Source organism: Ictalurus punctatus, chromosome 17, assembly GCF_001660625.3.
Source record: "Ictalurus punctatus breed USDA103 chromosome 17, Coco_2.0, whole genome shotgun sequence".
NCBI lineage: Eukaryota > Metazoa > Chordata > Actinopteri > Siluriformes > Ictaluridae > Ictalurus > Ictalurus punctatus.
The window spans coordinates 17,742,506-17,762,127 of NC_030432.2; the positions used below are offsets into that span (position 1 = coordinate 17,742,506).

The following is a 19,622-nucleotide window of genomic DNA, read 5'->3' on the forward strand; positions in this document are numbered from 1 at the left end:
GTTGTGTGTCCTTCATCAGTATCACGTTCTGACCTCTGTTGGGTAGATATTTTTGTTTTGTGGACTGTTTTTAAACCAGCAGTGACAATGTTACACTCATATAAGTGGCACACATACTGTCATGTCAGTGCCACTGCTGTGTTGATAATGATCCATCACTCAATAGTACCTACCGTCAGTAATCCTTTGCCTAAAAACCACACCGAAGGCAGTTGTGCCTGATAAAGTGGCCATAAGGTGCATAAGTTTCATTTTTATCCTTGGAAATATTTGCCTACTAGGATCCAGTCTGAATATCCCATATATATTTAAAAAATTTAAAACTAAAAAAAAAAACGTACACCCTTCCGACTTCACCAAACATTAAGGCAGTAATTAGCAGCCAGGTGTAACTAATGAAATGCACAAGACTAGTTCATCATCAAGAAGTGTGACTACTGCTATAAAAGCAGATCTTTTGGCAGTTTCGTGTTTTGGAGCACTCAGGTGTCTAAATCATGCCAAGAAGAAAGGACCTCAGCCATGACCTCAGAGAAGCAATTGCTGCAGCTCATCAGTCTGGGAAGGGTTATAAGGCCATCTCCAAACAGGTCATCTAGCCAGCAGAGGTCAGAATGTGCTATAGGGAGATATAGGGGGGAAAAAACAGGAAAGGGAGATATAGGGGAAAAAAGAAAGTACACCCTCCTTCAATTCTATGTTTTATTTATCAGGGTCTAAATAACACATGGAGGTAAATATGGAGGTAGGTAGGTGTGTAGCTTTGGCCTACAACTATTAATGATGCACAGAGGCAGTCAGTTAAAATATGACAAATGTTTGCTTTATTTTCCCCCACATATTAAATCCCAAACATTTTAGTATAACATCACTCTGTGATCAAAGCTATCAGTCAGTCAGTCAAATATAGAATTAAAAGCTACATGTTTTACCCCAAACAACACAACATCCACCACCACTTAAGCACAAACTTCACATATAATCATTTAAATAGAGCTATAAAAGTTTGAAGGCACTTTAAAGAGGTTTCAGATTGCAAAGTGACTGGTGAATAAAGAATACTTGTATCAAGGCTGTGATGATTATCAGTCATGATTAAAAAAAAACAAAGATCACTATAAATCACTCAGTGTGACAATCCTAACAAATCTATATTTCTAACATTGAAGGTATATATTTGTCTCTCTTCATTAAAAAAATATTAGCATTGACCTGAGATATGGAAATCAATTACTCTACAACATGATCTTTGGTCTCACATCATTTTCAACCTTTGCTTATTTTGAAGCGTCTCTGGTATGTTCTGCAGGGTGAACATTTTCAAATATACGGCAAATAAAAGGTAATTATTTTGAGCATGGATGCTGAACACATTTGCACCATGACAAATCACTGTGGATCAATGTTTACAATATAATTCCTTTATACTGACTACACAGATCCCCCCCAATATGCACAGGCTACCTCAACTCCAGCTTGGATCATACTTTGTCCAACCAACAGGTGGCGCTATATAGATCCGCTTTCCTTGTGAAAAGAAGCTGACAACGCCTCGATACCCAGCTCGTGGCACTCCTGACTTCAAGTCATCCATGAGTCCAAGATCTCGTGCTAGTGTTTTAAAACTCTGTGCGTTGGAATACTGCAGGCGAAACGGGCCGGGCCCGTACAGCTTTCCGTTTTTCAGCTCCACCGCTGTCACAAGAGGAGCACTGTAAACCTCCTTCTCAAAAGCTTGATCATATTTCCCCTGCTCCAAATAAGACAAATCTCTACTTGTAAAAGGCACAAATTCGGTGTTGAGTTTAATAAAGCGGAGATACTTGTCATAGAACTGACCCAAACTCACACCCTTACGGCCAAACGTCAAAGTTCTAGAGATTTCGGGGCGAATGCATGACCTGCCTTTGCGCTGATTGGGGTGCCTCATCCAGTCATCCCAAAACGAAGCTGGCCATTTTGGCTCAAGCTCGATCCAGATCTCCTTAAGTAACATCCACCCAAGCCCTGGGAAAAAATCTGTCCTATATAAGAGTTCTGATTTCGCAGGATCCACATATCCGTTCCTGCCATTGTCATTCCAGGCAGACACACACCACAGAGTTTGGTCCGATTTTAGTACAGGGTGAAGGGCTTTAAAGTACTCAAAGAAGTCTGGAGCCACCTTAAAGAGAGGAAGAGAAGAACCATATCAGATACATGGCAAGTTGAAGGCAGTATGCTGAAAGGCAAATCTGACCAATCTAATTTGTACTAGTGCCCAGATGATCGAACAGCTGGCCAATAAAATTAAGGCGGACTATATTAAGGTTAAGCAAACTTAGCTGTATCTCCATCAGATATGCAGATAAAACACTGATCATGTCTATAGAAATATTCTACAATAAAATAATAAAAGGCGGCAAATAATACACATTCAAAGAAAATTCAGCACTTCGTCCCATACAGCATTCTACCTAGAATATCTGTCAAGATACACTCATTGACATCTTTATTAGGAACATCTGTACAGTTGCTCATTCTGGCTAATATCTGATCAGCCAATCATGTGGCAGCAATGCAATTCCTAAAATCACACAGATACCGATTAAGAGCTTCAGTTAATGTTCACATCACACATCATAAAAATGTGACTCGGTCACTTTTACTAAGTTTGGCATGGTTGTTGGTGCCAGTTAGGCTGGTTTGAGTATGTCAGAAACTCTGAAGGTTTTCACACACACAGTCTCTAGAGTTTACAAAGACCAGGCATAATTTTTCCAATCTTCAACTGTCCAGCTTGGGTGAGCCTGTTCCCGCGACTCCTGTTTTTGGCTGTCGGGGGGTCCATCATGTGGTCTTATGCTGTTGTAGCCCATCCACCTCAACTTCTGACATGTTGTGCATTATGAGATGCTTTTCTACTCGGCCGGCACAGTTGTAAAGAGTGGTTACTGAGTTACCATAGCCTTCACGTGTTGCTTAAACCGGTCTTTCCATTCTCCTCGGTCCTCTCTCACCAACAACGCATTTCCACCCACAGACCTGCTGTTTTTGTTTTCCATACTATTCTGTGTAAACTCTAGAGAGAGCCGTATGCAAAAATTCCATGAGACCATCAGCATCTGAAATATTCACCCCATGCCACACCATATTTATTTTTATTTATTTATTTTTTATTTAAAAATAAAATTGTACAATAACCTGGTTGCGTAAGTATGCACACCCCTAAATTAATACTTAGTTAAAGCCTTTACCTTTAGATTTTATCACAGCAATTCAATATTCAATCTTTTTGGCTAAGAGTCTATCAGGTTGGCACATCTTGACTAAAGCATTCTAACTGGCTGGGCGTTTCCTGTGCACAGCCCTCTTCAGGTCACCCAACAGGTTTTTGATTGGATTTGGATTTGGATCTTGGGACATTTTGTTTTGGTCTAGCCATTCCTTTGTTGATCTGGAGGTTTGCTTGGAATCGTTGTCGTGCTGAAAGGTGAAATGCCTCTTCATTTAAATATTTTAGAAGCCTTAAGGTTTTGCACCAGAATTGACTGGTATTTGGAGCTATTCAATATTCCCTCCACCCTGATTAAAGCCCCAGTTCCAGCTGAAGAAATACAGCCCCAAAGTATGATGCTGCCACCACCATGCTTCCCTGTGTTGATAGTGTTCTTATGATGATGTGATATGTTTCTTTGTGCTATACATATCTTCTTGGTATTATGGCCAAAAAGTTCAACTTTGTTCTCATCAGACCATAACACATTATTCCACATGGTTTGGGAGATTGGATGTATTTTTTTTTTTTTTCATTAAAAAAAGGCTTCTGTCTTGCCACCCTACCCCATAGCCCAGAGATATGAAAAATCGAGGAGATTATTGTCAGATTGAAGCACCAGTACTTGCCAGAAACTACTATAATTCTTTTAATGTTGCTGTAAGCCTCTTGGCAGCCTCCCTGAACAGTTTTCACCTGATCAACTCATCAATTTTAGAGGGATGTACTGTTCTTAATAGTGTCACTGTCGTGCCATATTTTCTCCACTTGTTGATTATTGTCGTTACAGTGTTCCATGGTATATCCAACGCCTTGGAATTTTTTTTGTAACCCTCTCCTGATTGATATTTTTCAACTACGAGATCCCGTACCTGCTTTGTAAGCTCTTTGTGGCCCATGGGGTTTCCAGTTGGACATGATTTATCTTGGTTTCATTTTTTTACATCACAAAAACCTGCCATTTTAACAGGGATGGGCAGACTTGTTATATCCACTGTAAGAATGGTTTCTCGTGAACCCGAACTTGGAGATATTTATCTTTAAACCACAATAGAGAGTTAAATCCAACAAAATACATTTTCACGTTATTGTTTATAATGTAAGAACCATTCCTATTTGAAACAGAAATATGTTTTATGGAGATCACACAATGTATCACACAATGTATATAAAACAAAGCGGATGTGTGTACAGTGGGGAAAATAAGTACTGAACGCATCAACATTAAATTTTTTTCAGTAAATATTCAGTAAATAGACTTTGGTATTAACTCAAGAAATCCACAGATATAAAGAAATCCAAACATTAAAGTCCATAAATGAAGTTATGTGTAATAAAGAGGAATGACACGGGGGAAAAAAAGTATTGAACACGATAACTGAAATGTATTTAATACTTAGTGGAGAAGCCTTTGTTTGTAATGACAGCTTCAAGAGGCTTCCTGCGTAAAGAAATTAATCGGCCGCAGTATTCAGGTGTGAATTTGGCCCATTCTTCTAAACATATTGTCTTTACAGCTTGAAGAGTCTGGGGGGCCCTCTTGTGAACCTTGATATTTACCTCTTTCCACAAATGTTCAATTGGATTCGAGTCAGGTGATTGACTGGGCCATTCGAACACCTTGATTTTTTTTTCTCTGAAACCAATTGAGAGTTTTCTTTGCTGTATGCTTTGGATCGTTGTCCTGCTGGAAGGTCCACCCACGTCTCATCATCATCCTGGTGGATGGCAGCTTCTCAAGTATCTCCCGGTAAAGGGCTCCATTCATCGTTCCTTCAATTATATGAAGTCTGCCAGTACCATGCGATGAAAAACAACCCCACACCGTGATGCTTCCACCTCCAAACTTCACTGTTGGTATAGTGTTTTAAGGATGATGTGCAGAGCCATTTCTTCCCCAAACATGGTGTGTAGTATGACAGCCAAAATTTTTGTTCTCATCTGACCAGACTACACTCTCCCAGTATTTCATAGGGTTGTCCAAACGAGTTGTAGCAGACTTTAAACGAGCTTCGGCATGCCTTTTCTTTAGTAATGGAGTCTTGAGTGAGCGTGAGCAGCGGACCCAATGGTGTTTACTGGAAGATTCAAAAGTTTTAAAATACGTCTGTATCCGAATCCATCAATATGTTTCACAACAATAAGGTTGCGAAGGTCTTGGGAGAGCTCTTTGCTTTTATCCATCATGAGATGTTTCTTGTGTGACACCTTGGTAAAGAAAAGCCTTTTTATAGACCATCAATTTACTAACCCAGCTGATATTAATTTGCACAGATAGGGGTATAAATACTTATGGATTTCAGCTGGTTCCTTGCCTTACCTTGGAGAACTGCTTTTTCTTAGCATGTTCAATACTCCACCCCCCCCCCCCACCCCCCCACCCCCCGTGTCAGTCCACTTTATTACACATAACTTTATTTATGGACTTTAATGTTGTGAATTCTTTATATTTCCAGATTTCTTGAGTTAATACTGATGTCTGGTAAAAAAAATTCATGTGAATAGTCTCATCAGAAATATATTTACTGAAATAAATGTTGACGCATTCAATACTCATTTCCTGACTGTAACAGTAACAAGCGAAAGGAAAATTTGGTTTGTCCATTCAGGAAATTTGGGACTTTTTAATTAATCAACTTATTCCTTTAGGTTTTAAATTTTAGTTTTATATTTGTATTACTTTCATTTCCGGAGTAAGTCTCAATCAGATTATTGGTTTCTTTTTAATCTTTGATCATATAAATCTATATCACACAAGATTATTGTTAGTAGATTATTTTCAAAAATAATTTTCATATCAGTTGTGCCCTAAATTGCACATTGCTTCATCTTACATTGAATTTGTATGCATTCAATCATAGGCACATTAAAGAACAGATAACAGTTATGAATTATAAATAAAATCGGACATATAGGTTTGGTGTTAAACAGATAAACAAGAGAATGCATACCTCCAAATCATCTTCCACAACGATGACAGCAGAGTATGAGAAGGTGTTGAAGACCTGGTTTAGAGCCCAACGGTAATGTCTTGCGATTTTGTAGTAACCCTGGAACTTATTATGTCCTGCAGGCACTGAGATCTCCGACAAATCAGGCTGTTTAATGTGAGTCAGTTTACTGCCGTATGAGGCGATCACATCAGCGGTCTGCGTGTGACCACAGTCCTGGCTCACGATGATGGGGAAGAGTTCAGGTGATGGCCGGTACTCGAGGAGTTTGTCCAAGCAGCGTGACACTGTCACTCGGTTACACGCCATGACCAAGATGGGAATAACCACGGGGGATGACTGGGAGTTACTCCCCGCATCTGTAAAATGACTTTTGATATCTAATTTACTCCTGAAAGCTGTAGGTTTTTTTCTTTGTTCTTCCCACAGTGACTTATGGCTCTGAATCTGGAGAAGGATTTTGTTCTGGGACTCAAGTTCCGTCTCAAACGCACTGATTAACTGTAGCAATTTCTCCACAGTGTTGGAGTTTTGGGGATCTTTTTCTGCTGAAATAGACACGCCTCCTTCAGGTGACCATCCCAAAAGAACAAATATAAGAAGGGCATTCCAAGCAATAAACAACAAAGCGCCACAAATAATTAGACAACCTTTCTTGTGGAACATGGCCAAAGTGGACCTTAGGGTGTCAGGGCAGCAGAAGTGTTTGATATGGTAAACAGGGTGTCAGGAAAGTGTACGTTCTCACTAACCAAAGCATAAGGCAGGAAGGGAAATATCCTGTACATGTGCTTGGCTAGGAGAAAGGGTCAAAAGTCTGACAGACGTCAACAGAAAAGGGGCTGTAATAAAGGTCGAAGTCAAAGAAGGACATGTTTATTTTATTTTTTTTTTATAGAAGGTCATTGGTGCTTTGGCAAGTGTGTGAATTTCAAGCCAAAATCCAAGTACACGGTGACTGTAAGAAAGACAGAATGTGTTATTAAAACCTAATTCAATTCAATTTTATTTGTATAGCGTTAATTTATTTGTAAACCTAATACATTATGATTATTATTATTAGTAGAAGTAATATTACTGATCATAAATCCAGTGCACAGAAACGTAAAAAAAAATTAACCAACAGCATGCCTATTATGGTTTTGAAACATGCCTAATTTTGTTTTAAAGGTCTCATACAATAGATTTGCACGCATCCAAGGTCAAAAAACACTTTAATTTGCTCATAATTTAAATTGCAGCATTACCTTTTTCCCCCCAAGTGTCACAAATGACTGGTTAAATGATCGGTTCTAAATGATTCATTCTAAACTCCTGCTTTCAGAGAGTATACTCTGCTCTGATTGGTCAGATGCCCCAGTCTGTTGTGATTGGTCTACTGCTGTCAGCGTGTATCGAAAAGGAAACGCCCACTACCATAACGACTTTCAGCTCCGTCTGTTCACGAGCAGCGATGAAGACCAGAGGCGGGGCTTTTTGTTACAAACCTAGGTATGTTAGTACAGGCAGTAAAGTCCGGAATTACTAACGACTCATTTCAGCTGTTCAGAATCGCTTCCTTCTTTTGGGAGTCAATAACCCCGTTTGTCATGCGCTTTGATTTTTGAAACTTTGCAGAGTTTTTTTTTTTTTTTTTTTTTTTACATTCACTAACAGCTATAATACACTACATGACATGTAATATTTGAAAAACCATAATAGGTGCATATGAAAGTTTTGTAATACAATATATTTATCATAACACCCATTCCAACTATGAAGCTAAAGGGATGAGGTTGAGGTTTGTAGTCATACAAGTGAACTTCGAAAAAGTGAACAAATAAGAAGATTAATACTCAGTAGATTTAAGAAATATGAATAATATCTGAACTGCTTTGGCTGCATTGCCTGTTATACTGTCTAAAAGCTACCTTTTCAAAGCTATGTGAATGTGTGGGGTTTTTTTGTTGTTTTTTTTTAAATAAACACATACACTAAGTCAGTGATCTTATTATTATGTTCCAGTGTGATCATTACTTTCAACGTTGGAGTATTTTCACTTACAGATAATCCTTTAATAATAATAATAATAATAATAATAATAATAACAACAATAATAATTGTTATTAATAATATTAATAATATAATGGTGGACAGCTTTAAGTGTGAAGCAGCAGGTTGTCCACCAATCAATAATATAACCTGTAGATATCACCCTTCCTGAATATACTTATAAGATAAAATATCGGCTTCTTCACCCTCTCAGATCATGAAGGGATAATTGGTGTCTGTTCATCAGCATCGCTTAATTTCATCCAAAAAAAGCAAATGTATAACCTAATGTAACTACATTCACTTACATGATGAGTAGAGTCGGCTGCCATTCTCCTCCATTTCTCTCACTGCAGGTCCAGAGAGAAAAAACTGAGAAGTAACCTGTACATTTTTAAAAATGCTATAGGCAAACATTACCCCGCTGACGCCTCATAAGTTTGTTTTTCTTTTTTTAGTTTTTAGTATAATCACACCAGCTTCTCGCTTCGCTAACGAGACACTCGTCGATTTAACTTCCGGGTGGCGCTACATGTCGGAAGTCCCGCCCACTTTCACCCAGTGTGTGCGTTTGTCTTGTGCGAGAAAGTTGTGAAGCAGACACCTATAATTAGCCTACAGAACCCCCAAGCGGTCATGTGTTATTATTATTATTATTATTTTACTTTGTTTTTGTTTTTTTCGTGATCTCGAATTAATTTTTCTGTGTACTCGTCATCCGTCGTCCCGAAGTCAATGAGGTTTTTGAATGGGTTTTTGGTTAAATGCCTGAAATAAGGTCTGTGGTTAACACAGGCTGTTCACAATATGTTCACGTTTTATACTATTACATAAAATGCCCCAGTAATACCCCACTCAGGATTTAAAAAAAAAAAAAAAAAAAAAAAAAAAGCTTTTACGTGTCTTGAAAAAGACGGATGCTAACAAGTGGTTATTTTGGACTACAGAGGTTGTCGGGGACATTAGACGTCATCACCCCGAACAGGAAAACTCCTCTACTACAGCCTCGTTGTGTATATACTTGTGCTCTTGCAGACTACTCCAACTCAAACTTTCCAACTTTTAGATTTATCAATTTATACTATTTTCCAATTGTATTGTTTTTTAAATAAAGGTCGGAAGAGTTGTCGGAAGCGTAGTGGTGATGACGTTGAAGTCATGCGACCGTGGTGTAGTTCGTTTATAGCCTAACATTAGGTTTTACTTCTGGTGATTATATTTCGGCTTCAGAATTCATAAATGTTGTGTTCATTTGTGAAGATTTTATTAATGAACGAAACATGTAAGAATCATAAACTTTTGTTGATCACAGAGTTTATTTTCTGCAATAATCCAAAAGCCAATGGAAAAATCCTATTGGCTTTTTGTCGAGGGAACCAGGGTGATGCTAACTTCCGGATAGTCCTACAAAAATACCTCATCGGGGTAGGATTGATGACTTCCACATTAGTGACTGACACTTGAGAAGGGGACACCCCTGTCTCTTAATGTGGAGATAAAGTCCATCTCTATGTCAGTTATATTTATGATGGCGAAGATGCCAACATGCATATATACTACATCAGTTTTAATTGTCAGTCTTTTTGACTTGTCACCTGAATTGAATGGGTTTAATCTTAACCTCAATAACTTAAAAACAAGCAGACCTAGTTAAAAAAGGTAACTTTTACCTAATGTGTTCTGTTATATATTTTTAAAAATGTAACATCAAACAGAAATTTGAGGATACATATAACAGATCTTACATCATACAGAGTAAAATATTAAATCACACAAATTAGTATGAGAGATGTTTTAATACACTTGAAATACACTTTTAATACACTTGTATTTGAATTCAATTAGTCATAACATCTTTTAAGATCTTTACTAAAAAACCTAAAGGAGGGTTTAACAGACAATTTAGCTTTATGTACATGAAACTTCCAAAGAAGAATTATTACTTTAAATGTGTTATAAATTTTATCAGAGCCAGTATTACAGTCCAAGAAGTCCAAAAATCATCATAGATATGTGTTCTATTTAATGGAAAGTTCAGGAGTTAAAGGGGAGTTGCAGTTAAAGGGGTCCCTGTCTGCAAAAAGTTTGAGAACCCCTGTTTTGTTGTTGTTAAGAAGAAGAACATCATCATAATCACCAGCCTGTTTGACATGGGATCTTAAATGCCAGCCATAGGCATTGTCTTCAATTTTAATACCTCTTGCTTTGATCATGTCTCAGTCTATTTGGGCATTTTATTACATTTCAGTACATTTCAATTTCAATATTTTTAGTCAATATCATTTTGTAGGTATAGCTTTCATTTCTGAAACAACAATGAACTATGTTGTTGGTATAGCATAAAAGTGCAAAGTTTCAGGTTCTGAGCCTCTTTGGCTTTATCATTCATTTCACAGTGAAATACACATGTCACCCAACAGGTTTTTCTACAAAAAAAGAACAACAGACTCACCAATCATCCATGTGCAAAGTTATATAGTTAAAAGCTCTGTGCCACAGTATAAAACTATGGGTAATACTATGAGGAGTTAAACATTAAACCGAAGACAAATAACACTTACTGTTATATGTCTGAACTCTACATTAAAATGGTTTATAAAAAAAATAGAAATCACAAATAGTGTGCTCACCTGCAATGTAATTGAGCAGCACAAACATGTTTCTTTTTTCAGAAGAGCTTAACTCAAAATCATTATCCACTTGCCTCAAATCTTTGCTTAAAAACTCAAATGAAATTAAAAATGCAAAATTTAATGAACCATGTTTCGATCAGTTTACGGTAAGTAGAAAATCCATGCAAATGCAGAATCATTCAAAGAATCCAAGATGTCGTTCATCGGGGACTTCTCCTTCTTATACATAGTGAATTACTATTACCCTTTAAAACACTATAGATATAATATATGGCCAAAAGTATGTGGACACCCAACCATCACACACCTATGTGGCCTTCCTTAGACTTTTTCTACAAAATTGGAAGCACACAATTTTCTAGAATGTCTTTGTATACTTTAGCATTAAGATTTCCTTTCGCTGAAACTAAGAAGCTCAAACCTGTTCCAGTATGTTCCAGTGACCCTGTGCATAAAGTACGTCCATAAAGACATAGTTTGCCTAAGTTGGTGTTGAAGAACTCAAGTGTCCTGCACAGAGCCTTGACCTTAACCCCAGTGAACACCTTTGGGATGAAATGGAACACCAAGTTGGCATCAGGCTTTTTTGCCAGACATCTGCACACAACCTCTTGTGCTCTTGTGGCTGAATGTGTAAAAATCCCCACTGCCATGATCCAGTGGAATCTACTGGAAAGACTTCTCAGACAGCAGAAGCTGCTATAGCAGCAAAGGGACAACAACTCGATATTAATGCCCATGGCTGTGGAATAGGATATTCAATACCCAGGTGTCCACATACATTTGGCCATATAGGGTATATGTAGGAAGTGAACTAAAGACATAGAATAGACATATTCTGATTCAGCATTTTATTTACCCACGGTCCAGACCTGGAACACACAGCTGACAGGTTCGGTTCTTTTAGAGCAAGAAATGTTTAACACTGTACACAGCGGTGTACTGGACTACAGGTAGTGATCCATGCTTTCTGAACCTTTTTGAACCAATCTATTGACAAAGCTTCATTCAGAGCGCACATGGGCGACACCTGCTGGTAAACCCGATGTGTTGCAGTTAAGAAACTCACAACGTTACTAGATCTGGGATCTCTTGAAATGCATATTTTATGAACTATATTATATATAGAGAGATATTTCTGAACTTGACTTTTAATACAATATTTGGGTATGTTATGAGTAGCAATTATATTTTTCATATTGTTTCAGTTCCTCAGACACACTGCTGCCAAAACACGAAGCTCCACTCATTAATAGAAAAATTAGTCACGTGATTCCAGAGTTCCGGAGCCTCGGGGTCCATACTGTCTTGCACAAACCCAGAACTTCTTGATCTTTGCAGTCCCCGGCCCGTTTGTGTTTTAATCATATCTTTAAATCTACAGTCAAATAATGGAACATTTATTTATGTTATTATTACCTACCTGGCTCAGGTGTGTTTGCACCAGGAAATAATAAAAAACTGGACTGTCTGTGGGATTGATCAACTCTAATTAACCAAATGAATGGACAGTTATGTCATGGTGTTAATCAATCACCTAATATTATCCACATTTAATAGAAACTCAGTATTATTACAGATTTGAATGTACACTATATGGCCAAAAGGGGACACTCGCTTTTTAAACATCCCATTCCAGATTTATTCCCCCTTTGCTGTTATAATAACCTCCACTCTTCTGGGATGACTCTCCACTAGATTTGGCTGTAGGAATTTGTGACAGGTCCGGCCCTGATGTCAGACGAGAAGGTCTGGGGCGCAGTCAGCATTCCGTGTCGTCCTGAAGGTGTTCAGTTGGGTCGAGGCCAGGCCTCTGTACAGGACAAGTTCTTTCACTCCAATCTTGGCACACCATGTTTTTTATAAACCTCACTTTATGTACAGGAACATTGTCATGCTGGAACAGGTTTGGGCCTCTCAGTTCCAGTGAAGGGAAACTATAAAGCTACAGCATACAAAAACATCCTATACAGTTGTATGTTTCTAACTTTGTGGCAGCAGTTTGGGGAAGACTCGCATATGGGTGTCCACAAACCTAATAGCATAGTATAATTTATATGCTGTATATTGAGGTGTGTTATCAGATATGCTTTTACAGCATTGTCAAATTTCTGTGTGTGTGTGTTTCATCAGCAAGTAGTAAGTATGAATCAAGAACCAAGGTGAATAATTTATAAGAATCTTGAACGTTTTCACTTTACTATGTATGTGTAAATAAACTGTCAAGCATGTCCAAACTGTGAACCACTGCCATTCAGCCTGCAGGCCATTTTCAAAGTATGATTAAAGGAATAATTCCTTTAAAAATCTAATTGAGAGGGTTTTTTTTTTTTTTTTAAACATCTTATCAAAAATACAGTAGATTTCCAAAATGTTTACTGTCCAAGTATTCATTCATTCATCTTCAGTAAAGTGGCCAGTCCATCACGGGGCACCATTCACAGTCATTCACACCTAGGGACAATTTAGCATAGCTGATCTGCCTCCCTGCATGGTTTTGCTTTGTTTTAAGAGTAGGAGGAAGCCAGAGTACACAGGGAGAACATCACACAAATAGTAAACCAAGCTCAGGATCAAACCAGGGATCCTGTAAGGCAGCAACACTAGACATTGCACCATCCATCACTACTACAATAAACTAAATAAACAGTGGATCAACTTCCCATCTTTTTCTGTTTGGTCTAATATTTGTTTCAAAATGTGAATGATGTTAATTAAGTTTACGAAAGATTTGAGGAGACCTGGTAGCACACATTAAATGAAAACCAAAGCGAATGTTGTTCTGTGCTTTGGGTAACTCGAATGAAGAGTTCAATTAAAGTTAAAAAGCTGTAGAATGAGGACATGAAACAGAACCATAATTTCTTTATTTTCTATGATTGTAGTTACTCTGTAGCCTGAGAGTCCATTTGATTTTCTCCACATGGGGCTTAAGATTTTTTAAAATCTCAATACCCTGAATTTACATTAATGGGCAAAGAGTTGGAATCAAACACTTGTTTAGCATTATTTGTTTATAATATTGGCAGAACTCAGACAAGTAAAGAAATCTCATCACCTCAAGTTTTTATCAAAATAAGTTTTGAAGGAAATGTGGGTTTTAGGTTACAGTGCACTAGAGGGCAGCTGCATTTACCTAGTAAATGGTTAAAGATTAAAGGTTTGTGTGTGTAACCTTGTAAACAGTGGAAACCGTTGAAGCACGGTGGCTTAGTGGTTAGCACGTTCACCTCACACTTCCAGGGTCGGGGGTTTGATTCCCACTGTGGCCCTGTGTGTGCATGTTCTCATGTTTGCATGTTCTCCCCGTGCTGCGGGGGTACTCCGGTTTCCTCCCCCAGTCCAAAGACATGCATGGTACGCTGATTGGCGTGTCTAAAGTGGATGGATGAATGGGTGTGTGAGTGCTCTGTGATGGACTGGCACCCTGTCCAGGGTGTACCCTGCCTTGTGCCCCATGCTCCCTGGGATAGGCTCCAGGTTTCCCCATGACCCTGAAAAGGATCAAGCGGTATAGAAGATGGATGGATCATTATGGTCATAAGAGAATTTACAACATGAAATCACAGGAACGAATCATGAAATCATAAGGAACAAACAACCAAGAGATGATAAATAAAATAAAGATATAAATCTTTATACAGAATAAGGTTTTCATAACTTAATGGGAATGTTAGCAAAACTTAGAAATCTTTTTTGTTAACTTGTTTTGAAACGCCCTGACTGAACTACAGTATATGTCGTGTATATAAGTCGGGTTTTGTTTTTTATCATAATAAAAAGTGAATTTTTACCCAATCCCACTGTTGACACCTAAAATATGGTTAATTATATTTGGGCCACTTGCAATTACCATAAATCAACCTATATATGCCTAAACTCAGTTATTAAAAACATTTGTACATCAGTGTGGACATCGTTTATTGTTGATTTTACATATGAATGCTATTTACAGGTTGTGTACTATTACACAATGTGCAACACCCCCACCCCCTTTCCACATGAGAGAAGTTCATGAGACATGTGAGATGAGGTGCTTCCAGGTGGCGTTGCATTTCCAGGTGAACTAATGCTTAAACATCATTCCATACTTAGTGCGAGAACATAGAGGCCATACATAAATGTCAAGTGAGGACAGTGTGGTAAACATGCTGTACAGTGGTAAATCAGGAGCAGTGTATCCAGACCCTGAGCTGAGAAGGGTTTAATATACTGCTAGGATCAGATTGCTGTTACTTGATCTTCAGGATCTGTGGGATGTCCTAAATAACTGCTTTAGGAGACATTGTGACCATCTTCTTGCTAATAGCCAGTATCATCACTGGCTGCCATTATGTCTTGGTGACACAGTTGCACATTCATTCAGTGGTAGTTGTGATTACGCATGGTACTGAAGGACCGAAGGGCAACTGTTCTTAATGTACACAATGATGTGGGGTTTTTTCTTCCTGTTTATTGTTCTATACCCGGCAGCATTTGCATTTCTTTTCTTTTTTTCCCCCCATCAGTGCTAAAACTTCCTTGTAACGATGTTAAAAATACTCAGGAGAACAGGAAGAGTAAAAGATACAGTAATGTTGATCTGTCCCTGAATGCTCTCAGTCATGTACACCACGGTGAAAAGTAAGACAGGGTGGAGGATAACATTTGGGTTTCATAGCTATTTCCTTTTTTAATATCTATAATAGTCACAGTACGTGTTTATAGTATTTCAATCTGGTGAACATTTCTATAGCTCTTTAGTACCTCTGTAGATCTTCAGTCTATCCTTCACGCTGTTAAAGTTACAGCCTTCACAAAAAGTCTACAATATGCAGTGTGTCAAGCCTTTTTGTATTGGGCCACTGACACAAAAGGATGATGGCAAGGCCAGCAGATATGTTTCAGCCATGTCGTCTCCACCTAACAATACCAACTCCCAGAGTTTGGTTTGATCTTTTAGTCTCAGCTTGCCTTCCTCAGCTCATCATACAGGGTTTGCCTCCCACTACCCATCCATGTTCCCAGACTCACCGTTTTTCCTTCCATTCATCAGGCTGGGAATCACCACAAAGGTCAAAATGCCAACTATTACGAGGGCCACTGCGACCACAATAATGGAGACCACCACAGTGTAGTAGCAATTATTGGACTGGAACATCCTTCCCATGCGACTGCTCACTCTGTTCGGAGGTCTGCCCACATTTATAATCGTAGCCGATGAGAGACCTTCCTCTACGGCCCCAACTGGCAGAACCGTGTTCTTCTTACTGAAGCAGCCTGTTAGAGTAGTGTTCTTGAGGACCAGTTTGCCTTTGCTGCGGTTAAAGCGCACAGACTGAGCCTTCTGCATCTGAGGTGGCAGCTTGCGGAAAACGTGCTCATTGTTGCCGAGATGTGGCAAGTCTCGGCCGTGACGGATTTCGGTCAGCTCCCGGCACACAGGGCATGACAGTTTCTTGATCTCCACAGACAAGACATTGATGCGAGCTAGACACTCCAGGCAAAATGTGTGGCCACAGGAGAGCAGCTTAGGAGTCTTAAAGACATTGTCATAGTGGCAGAAGCAGATGGGACACTCCGTTTCATCTAGGTTGTCCTGGGGATAGTGATTAATGCCTCTGCCACTGTTGCTTCTCTTTGAGCTCCGTCTGGACTCTTCACTTCGACCACGCTCCCTCTGTCCCCCATGTTCCCCCGCTCGCTCCCTCTGTCTGCCGCGTCGTTCTGAATCACTGCTACGACTCCGTCGATGTTGTGTTTCACATTTTTCGGGCTTCTCCGGTGTCTTTTGCTGGTTACTGTCCTTCTGGTCGTATTGAGGTTTGATGTTTGGTCTGCACTTCTCCTGGTCTCCTCCTTCACTTGCTTGGTTGTCAGTCATGGCACAGAACGTCAGAGGTTTAGAACGGAAGAGTAAAATACTCAGGGAAGCAGCCACCCTATAGGAAAAGGTACAAATGCTAGTCACTGGGACAGTTACCATCACTAGGAAACACCTTTTGTACTTTTAGTTATATAGTAGCAAAGAGAAAAAGTAGCCTTAAAGACCTCAATGAAATTGCCCCACCCATATGAATAGAAATAAAATAAAACAGTCAGCATTTATGTCTACCATAAAAATTGGTTGGTTTATTAGATATTATAGCATTATAGGTACATCAACTTAAGACAATGGCCAAGAGTGACATCACAGTGAATTGAAGACGTAGTGTATAGACAACAATACAAACAGGTACAAACTAGTTTTGGACAGCAGAAACCAGCACAAATAATGGACACTAATAAGATTTTTGGCTTTCACAACTTGAATTAGGTTTAACACACGGTTATATCACGCTTGGCCATAGACTTGTATTAAAATATATTGATTCTAATATCTTATAATCCAAACCAGCACAAACCATTTTTGAAACATAACATCAGCACGAATTAATGACAAGGTTTATTATAAGTTTCTTTTCTCTACGTGGTGCCAATTTTAATCGATATGTAGCATAGTAGCTTTTCCTGACAGCAGTATAGGAGTGTTAAATCATATTACATGCTAAATGTGTTTTGGATACACTGCAAGAATGACATTCAGAAGGGACACTCCTGGGTTGTTTTTTTTAAGTCACCATAACAATTGGTAGAGTGTGTGTTGGCTGGAAACAATGACAGATTATATATATATATATATATATATATATATATATATATATATATATATATATATATATATATATATATATATATATATATATATATATACACACACACACAAATAATTTTGGCATTGTTTCCAGCCAACAACTGTAACAACAATAACAACTATTATATTATTATAATATAATCTTATATAATAACTATTTTATTTTTAACATTGAGTCAGTTCAAAAGGAGAAGACCCAAGCAGTGTTTTATATTAGTTATATTATATTTCATGTTCTAAATAGAACTTTTGGTTAGTTATCATTAGGGTGGCGGTAGAATCATAGTAGATTGAGTTATTAGCAAAAAAGAAATGTGCCCCTGAAAAAGGGGAACAATTCATGTCCAAGGGCTATTACACACTTGGATGCAAACAATACAAAGTTACAAAATAAAAATTCATAATTATATTACACAAGCAAGGTTCCCCTTTGCTGAAATATCGAACCAAATGCATATTGCTGTTCATGAATCACTGTCAGGTCCATTTCTGGGAACGAGGAACAATCATAAAAGCACGGAAAGGAATAGTTACTGTTCTTTGCTTCTTAAACATTTAAGAAGGTGTCACTCGACAAGTTTGAACATTTCCTGGTAGTGATAGTTCAAACATGAGATTGAGACTATTATGAATGATATTATTAGCCCATCTAGTGGATTAGAAGATTACTTAAAGTGCATTAAAAATGAATTCTCTGCCACTGCAGATCTGCACGCACACATTTATTCAAGACACCCAACCCAAGTTTTTCAATCCTTTCTCAGCTTCTTTCAGTTGACAAATATTCCACATCTCAATCTATTGCATCAAATTGCCTGTTACTTTGTCTCTAGCAGGTGCCAAGATGAGTTTATAATGCACTTAGGCTGCTTTAAAATGGTTCACAGTCCCAGAATGACCTTTGGAAATGAAATTAAATCAGGCAGGTGTATATATAAATAGCACCTTTACTAGATAATTATGGATTTAAACAGCTCAGATATCAACAGAGTAAGTGAATTAGACAGTGATACTGGAGTGCAAAAGTGATATTAGTAAGTATTTCCGTCTTACCCCCAGAGGCTTGGATCTTAGATATAGTCCAAGCTTGCTTGGCTCCAATAAAACATATAATCCAGGCTAGTTGCAAGTCTTAGTTCATGCTCTTATCCTTCACCTCACTTTACCATCCATGAAGACTGCAGTCGTTCTCTGTATTATTCTCCTTCTGGCTTGATGTTATTCCTTTTCTTCCTAGTCACCTGTGCTAATCATCACTCACCCCCCCCCCCCCCTAGGTCAGACCTGTTTGACTGGTTCAGGTAGAATTTGCAGACAAAAATACTTAACACAAGAACTACGTAGATTGTTTGTAGGTATTATTTGCAGGTTGCGGGCCTGTATTTCACAGATCCCATTTTGTAATTGTAGAAGGTTATTCAAGTATTTACCTGAGGTTTCAATTGCAACACACACTTTCACTTAAACCAGCAAGAAAGTAAAGAAAACACAATAAGGCAGGAAATGTCTTTAAAAGATACTGATCATTTTCCGAAATCAGAAAAAAAATAACCTACAGACAGCATGCTGACATGTCCCTGTGCATGTTTAGTTTAAGTCAAGGACAGCTCACAATAAAATACAGTTTCACGCCTAACCATGTCACACTTGCTGTGTAATGCCAACACAGAAGTCCCCTCATTCTAATCTCTGCAGGAAGTTAAATGGCACACAAAATGATAAGATCTGAGTGCAAGCTGTTGCTATACATACTGCTACAGAATACACTCCTACTGATGTGAAACACACAGCAATTTGCTTCCCGATATTGATTCCAAAATCAACCAACTTACTAAAAATACTTACTAATCCAACATGGGCACGAGTTAAGTTAAGCCATTTCCTCTTCCGTGTAATAGTGGATTGCTCTTCTAAATCACCTGTAGCTGTAGGGTAATAATCACCAAAGGAGTGAAATATTAAACCAGGAGTGTACCTGAATTAAAATTCAATGCAAACAGGATCTGTTCCCATTTGGGTGAATAATGCTTTTGAGGTATAAAAACTCCTAAGTGTGAGTGTGATCATCTTTTCCTTTC

The 19,622-nt window shown here is 38.3% G+C and overlaps 2 protein-coding genes across 3 annotated transcripts; both read right to left on the reverse strand.

The window, feature by feature from the left end:
- Window positions 1-801: 801 nt before the first annotated feature.
- Window positions 802-8,787, reverse strand: mgat1a (alpha-1,3-mannosyl-glycoprotein 2-beta-N-acetylglucosaminyltransferase a). The gene is made up of 3 exons (XM_017491507.3): window positions 8,547-8,787; window positions 6,208-7,165; window positions 802-2,164 (listed from the first exon to the last, which is right to left on the reverse strand). Exons 2-3 carry the CDS (start codon window positions 6,871-6,873, stop codon window positions 1,466-1,468), a joined length of 1,365 nt encoding a protein of 454 aa, XP_017346996.1. The 5' UTR covers window positions 6,874-7,165; window positions 8,547-8,787; the 3' UTR covers window positions 802-1,465.
- A 5,700-nt stretch (window positions 8,788-14,487) lies between these two features.
- Window positions 14,488-19,563, reverse strand: rnf183 (ring finger protein 183). Of its 2 annotated transcripts, none has more exons than XM_017490981.3 (2): window positions 19,390-19,563; window positions 14,488-16,792 (listed from the first exon to the last, which is right to left on the reverse strand). In XM_017490981.3, exon 2 carries the CDS (start codon window positions 16,732-16,734, stop codon window positions 15,859-15,861), a length of 876 nt encoding a protein of 291 aa, XP_017346470.1. In that variant the 5' UTR covers window positions 16,735-16,792; window positions 19,390-19,563; the 3' UTR covers window positions 14,488-15,858. The 2 variants fall into 2 exon arrangements, with proteins under 2 accessions (XP_017346470.1, XP_017346469.1); XM_017490980.3 differs by lacking the exon at window positions 19,390-19,563 and adding an exon at window positions 18,598-19,383.
- Window positions 19,564-19,622: the final 59 nt, after the last annotated feature.

Coding starts and splice junctions, on each gene's coding strand:
- rnf183 (XM_017490981.3), bottom strand. CDS start 16,734: ATGACTGACAACCAAGCAAGTGAAGGAGGAGACCAGGAGAAGTGCAGA.
- mgat1a (XM_017491507.3), bottom strand. CDS start 6,873: ATGTTCCACAAGAAAGGTTGTCTAATTATTTGTGGCGCTTTGTTGTTT. Junction 2,165..6,207: donor TTGTGGAAGATGATTTGGAG/GTATGCATTCTC, acceptor CCTCTCTTTAAG/GTGGCTCCAGACTTCTTTGA.